The sequence below is a fragment of the Coffea arabica genome, chromosome 5c (genome assembly GCF_036785885.1).
Source record: "Coffea arabica cultivar ET-39 chromosome 5c, Coffea Arabica ET-39 HiFi, whole genome shotgun sequence".
In the NCBI taxonomy this organism is placed as follows: Eukaryota; Viridiplantae; Streptophyta; class Magnoliopsida; order Gentianales; family Rubiaceae; genus Coffea; species Coffea arabica.
In genome coordinates, this window is record NC_092319.1 from 41354616 (window position 1) to 41360733 (window position 6118).

Genomic DNA, 6118 nt, shown 5'->3' on the forward strand with positions numbered 1-6118 from the left:
CAACGATATCAGAGTACTTTTTTTCTGATAACATGGCCTACATGAATAAATTGACAGGACATTAAAAAGTTTCAGCAATTTTAATTTATTTTTGAAGCCATATAGAGTGTGTTTGGATATGAGATTATCTGGAAAAAATTATTTGAGATGATACTGTATCATTTTTTGTGATGTGATGTATGTAAGATAAAACGGTAGTTAAAGGACGTATTTACTATGCAAGCAAATAATATTTGCAAATTTTTTTAATTCTTGAGATATTTTTACTTAACTGTTTGCTAACCTCAAACTTGCCTCAAAACCACAACTCTCTCGTGCATGGCTTGCTATAAGATATAACCGAAATCAATGGTGGTACACTTGGCAAAAATTAGTGCTATGATTTTATGGGTGCAAAGAATTTTGGGCATGCCTAAATTTGAATTGGAAGGAATACTATCAAATTCCCAGCTAGGGGAAGGAAATAATCAAGTGTCAATGATACTCTCCTTATCATTTCCGTCGGTGTATTTTTCTTGTTCACTTGTGCCAAGTCCTTTAATTTCCCCAGCCGACATGATTGATCTAACGTGAAACAGGTGGCTAATGTGCAGTCCCTTGGCACATAGATAATTGAAAAAGTTGATGGCGCCTCTGAAAAAGAAACCATCTAGTAAATTAATTTGAATATAATCTATTGTCCTAATGAACAAATCAAGATATAATCATAGAGCTCTCCTCGTTGCTAGATTCAGGGTTTGAACACTGGGTATGACAGTTGAGAGTGGAAAAGGTACGAGAAGAGAGGCGTAACTGCAGTAGTATTCATGAGTAGTACTTGCAGAAGAATGCTGCATTTCTAATCTGATATCTGATATCAACCACTTCAATATTCTTGTTAACAGAAGGCTTTCCTTGAGAAAACCATAAACAAGAAGTTCACTGGTGATTGCATATTTAGTCTTCCATGAATATGAGTCGTCAAGATCAAATTTTTTCTCCTTAAAAGGAAGTTCACTACTTAGGAACCCTAGTTTTGCTGCTTTTCTTGTACTTGACCAAATCAACAGATGTTAGTAGTTCTGACTGTTGCACTCAATGATGAAGCAACTGCTGTGTGGATGATTTACAAGAATTTCGCTCGAAAACATTTGATTCGGCCTCAGCCATTTTGCATTTTCCCTCGGTGTATATGATGGAAAGATTCGTTTGTTTTCATGGGAGCATTTGTAGTCTTTCAAATTATCCAAGTGTTAAAATAAATGCTACTATAAAACTTTTGACATCAAACACAGGTCGAGATAAAATTAAGGAAAACTTAGAAAAAGCTAAAAAAGAAGAGAAAAAAGGTATTTGAAAACATAAAATTGAAAGAAAGTGCTTTTTTCCTGAGTTTGAGTGGGTAAACTGCTGTCCGGGACTGGCATTGTCATGTAACAAAATTCCAACTCAAAAGACTTTTCTCTAGCGGCATTGTCATCGTGTCACGTCACTTTTCTCTACTATACAATCCATCAATTATTGTCCAAAGCTACATATTTGATGTGCTAGATTTTTTTTTTTTTAATTTTGAAAAATTGTGCTAGATTTTCACTTCCACAATTGAGACCGCATAGTTTTTTTTTCACTTGTAAGCATGAGACTGGAAGAACCCGATATGAACTCCTCGGATATTTCAATCTTTTGAAAATTCCACGTTTATTCTATTTCATTTCCAAGTTCCAACAGTTCTATATAGTTTTATTCATGTCTTTCACAAAAAAAAAAAAAAAAAAAAAAATTATTTTAAAAGGAACGGAATTGATTTCTTACAATTTTTACTTGTCAGTGGAAACAAATACCTCTTTAGATCTAGGGAAATCAGAAAAAGACAGACATATTCCAATCTAACACGACAAGATTATACGACATTTGTTATATTATTGATAGAAGAGGCTTCCCGTCCATGTTTTTCCTATATACCATTGCTTATTGAATAGAACAAATTTTCATTCATAAGTCTTATTCTAGGCGTCCTAGGCATATTTGCTCCTTGCATATCCTAAGATCTTCTATAATTCAAGAAATCTCATTGTATTATCATAATTGGTAGTACTAACAAATAAAAAGTTCTTACTAGTACGAAGCAACCAAAAACCAGAAACGACATACAAGCGTCCCAAAATTAACTTTTACCGTAGAATTTTACAGAGAATTAAGCCGGTCGTTAAAAATAACCGTAAAAGCATCCATTCTTGGCTTGGAAAGGGATAAGCCAACCTCAATATCTCCATCTGATTCTCTACTCCCACCAAGAGAAATGGCCCCTGAAGTATCAATAGAAATGAACTCGAACTTTTTAGGCTTTCCCCATCCAAAATCCAGATTGTAATAGTTATACCTTGGTGAGCCAGCCACGGAAACAAGCCTGTCCAAATTTATACCTGCAATACCCGGCAACCACGTGTCGGCATCGTCGAAGAGTGAATCATTGTTCTTCAATCTCTGATGAATGCCCTCCCCGATTGACTCAACTGCAATTGGAAATCCTTCTTCTCCAATTAACTTTCCATTTTTTTCATTTTTCCTAATAACTGTTTGGCAATTGCCAAAATAGTTGGAAGGTAAAGGTGGATCCATACGTCCTCTACAATCAGCCGTGCAACAAAAGTATTCCACCTCTTCATCATCTACATGTTCTCCACTTGGACCGCGACATTTTACCAAGCAAGTCCAAACATGGGCACAAATTACCGTAAATGATGATAAATGAACTAATTGTGGCCGTTTTTGCAGGGCTAACCTCTTGAGTTTTTCAATATTGTTTCTGCTAATAACAAAAGATCTGCGAACTTTGTCTGTTTTGGTCATAGGTTTTGCTGTAGTATCAGTAGAACTCTCATTTTGAAAAAGCTTTATGAAGACGACCCCTTGGTCCCAAAAAATTGAGCTAAGTCCCTTTGTGTCTTTGATCATAGTCCTATCGTAACATGGTGGAGAATCACTTACTAGAGTTGCTGCAACATCATCTCTGTCGATATTATCTTCAAGACATTTGGAGCATAAAGCAGCCCACGTCTTCATAAATCTGAAAACGCTGCCGGCATCTCCGACAGTGTGGTGGTTTGAGATTCCAACAGACATTCCACAGAGTGGAAATAATGTAACTTGAAGAGCAAGAACTTGAAGAGCAAGAACTGTGGATCCGGAATCATCCTGATTAGATGGTTTCAATTCAGGAATCAAAGGATGAAAATCACAACAATTCCGTGCATGGTTTGCTGTAAGATAATTGAAATCAGTCGTGGTACACTCGGCAATGATTAGTGCTAGTGAACTTCCATTTTTGTAACGAATTTCGGGCGTGCCGGAATTTGAATTGGAAGGAACTATCAAATTCCCGGCTAGGGGAAGAAAATGTTGGAGTGTCAAGGAGAGCGAATGTTCAAGCTTAGGAATGATGTGCTCGATGAAATGTGATCTAGAGAGCTGAGGTACTTCATAAAGGACGAGGCGTTCAATAGGAGGAAAGTGGAACCAGGGCATATCAAGGAATGTTAAAGGAAGAGACATTGCAGTGACCGCCGCAGACGACGGCGGTGACACTAATGAGTACTTAAGCACGGTGACTGCATCGGGTGTAGCCATTTTGCCTTCGTTGGTGCTGTATTGCGTGTTCGATCGAAAGATGTTCTTTTTTTTATTATAAGAAAACAAGGAAAGATGTTTTCTTTCCTCTTCTCTACTTTATTTGGGGTGGTTGGGGAATGGATATATGAGCTCGTATGTGTGGTCAAGAGTGCAGAATGAATATCTCACACATCTGAATAGTCGGCCTTCGGCCACGTAGCAAGCGGGCCCACCTATCCTCCCACACGCCTGTCGGCACACGTGAGATGTTGGATCCTTTTGGCACATAAATATATATATATATATATATTATCACACCTCACATTCTTCTATTCTTAGGAAAAGCCAATTAGATCATTAGAAACCAGAGAAAACTAAACGGGTGCCCTTTGTCACCCCTTGAACTTGGAAAAGTCCCGAAGATTATTTAGACGTATATTAAATCTTGTTAAAATTACATAAACATACATAACTAGACCAAATTCCAAAGTTGACCCTGTACATACGCCATTTTTTCCTATTACCACATTGGGACTCTTTTTTTTTTTTATTACATGTCGATCAAGCCACTCCGCAAACATCCTTGCTGCGATGGGTCCCTAAACATCTCCCCAATTTGGCTAAGCGATCCGCACAACTGTTCCTTCTCGCCATATATGTTCCAATCTGCTCAACATGTCTCTAATCTCTGCTACTATATTCCAATGTTGGCTCTCATTTGAAGCTGACTCAAGCAATGAAACAGCGACCTTGGAATCTGACTCAATGACTACTCTTCTATATCCTGAATTCCAAGCAATTCGTAGTCCCAGAAGAATAGCCCAAAGCTCTACAGCCACATTACTTGCATTACCCAGGTTAGCGCTAAATCCTTCAATCCAGTGACCATATTCATTTCTGATCAACCCTCCAGCACTAGCTTTCCCTGGATTGTGGTTAGAAGCTCCATCAACATTTAGTTTAACCCATCCTTGTTTGGGTTTTTTCCATTTAATGTATTGCAGCCGCTTTCTTCCAGTCCCGTGGAAGTTTGAATTTAGTTCCTGAACATCAATCACTTGCTTCACAAGCTGTTCCGAACGGACTCTCATTTTCCTATCCAGGCCCTGATGTATCCATTCATTCCTAGCTGTCCATGCCCAATGAACCACCCGCTGAAACAATAGAGGCCAGAAAATCTCCCTGTTTCTACCTATTTCGCCTTCCTTAATGTTCCAATCTACCCATTGATTTAGAGATTTAGACTTGAACTCCCTCCAATATTTCTGCTGAACTAACTTGCTCCAGATACCACTTGTCCATTCACAATGACGTAGCGCATGAATATTAGTTTCACTTTTTGCCCCACAAATCTCACACTGTCCAATAGGATGCAGGTGTCTGTTGTGCTTCTCTGAGTTGGTGAGCAGCCTTCCATGTCTTACAATCCACAACAAAAACTGCCATCTCCCCGGGCCCTTGAGTTTCCGTCGCCTTTCCCATGCCATGCCATGTTTCATTATGGTTGCTTGCTGCCCATCTAAATCATAAGCCGAAGAGCTTGCTGATTGCGACTCTTTGCAGTTCCTGCGGAGCAACTTTAATCAACAGGTCTACCATGCTTCTAATATACTATCTATTGAAATAATGCAACATTGCCTGTAGCCAAAAGTTGCCATTCTTGAATTTATGAGTTAGATAAAAAATCATCCACGTGGGTAGAAGAAATCCTGCAATTATGAGGCTAATTCCTTAGATTATCCATGAAAAAAATCGATTAATTGTTAATCTACAAAGGGAATGTCTAAAACTGTGCCTGTCCTGCCGACAACCCGACAGGAAGAAGTATTTTTTTTTTCTGGTAAAGTTAGAGGGCGGAAAAAAAAAAAAAGAAAAAACACCTGACATATTTAATTTTTTTTTTTGGTCAAATGTTGTTTCCTGTTGGGCTGATTTTTTTTTTTTTCAAAGGTAACCTGAAGTAATGATTTTCGCGTAGGCTTGTCAACTCCTGTAATTCAGCAATGCTTCTGGAAAGGTATGATTGCTTCTTAAAAGCTAAGAACAGATATATTCATGCCCAGAAACTCTTCCTGTGTCTAGTCAAGATAACTTGACAGTATGCTTATAGAAGGAATCAGCTACAACCTAAACGGCTATGTAATGAGTACTAATATTCTCTTTCATTTAGCAATTGTGTTTAGACATCATTGAACATGTGCAGTTAATTGTTCATGTCTGATCTGCTACAAGATAAGTTAATGGCTAAGTCAGAGGAGTTGGTCTAAAATTTAGTTCTTGTATCGCTTGCCATTGATATTTCTTGAGACAAATTGGAGCACTATATTGAGAAAATTGAGTTGTGACTACATCTAATAACCTTGCCTCAAGGGATTCTCTCCAAGTTTGGAAAATTCTTTATGCCGCCTCAGTTACATCTGATGTTGCATCTCCCACATAGAGATGAAACAATTGAACGTACAAACAATGGTTATGGACTGTAATCCTATTTAGATGTATTCCTCTGGTTTCTATGGACAAGTTTTGGTTA

At 38.0% G+C, this 6118-nt stretch overlaps 1 protein-coding gene and 1 long non-coding RNA gene across 2 annotated transcripts; one reads left to right on the plus strand and one right to left on the minus strand.

Moving 5' to 3' along the window:
• Positions 1-2163: 2163 nt before the first annotated feature.
• LOC113691122 (phenolic glucoside malonyltransferase 1-like) lies at positions 2164-3606 on the minus strand. The gene has a single exon (XM_027209333.2). The coding sequence runs from the start codon at positions 3604-3606 to the stop codon at positions 2164-2166; it is 1443 nt and encodes a 480-aa protein (XP_027065134.2).
• A 578-nt stretch (positions 3607-4184) lies between these two features.
• LOC140007752 (uncharacterized) lies at positions 4185-6118 on the plus strand. The gene is made up of 2 exons (XR_011815146.1): positions 4185-5178; positions 5539-6118. It is a non-coding gene; the product is annotated as an uncharacterized lncRNA (long non-coding RNA).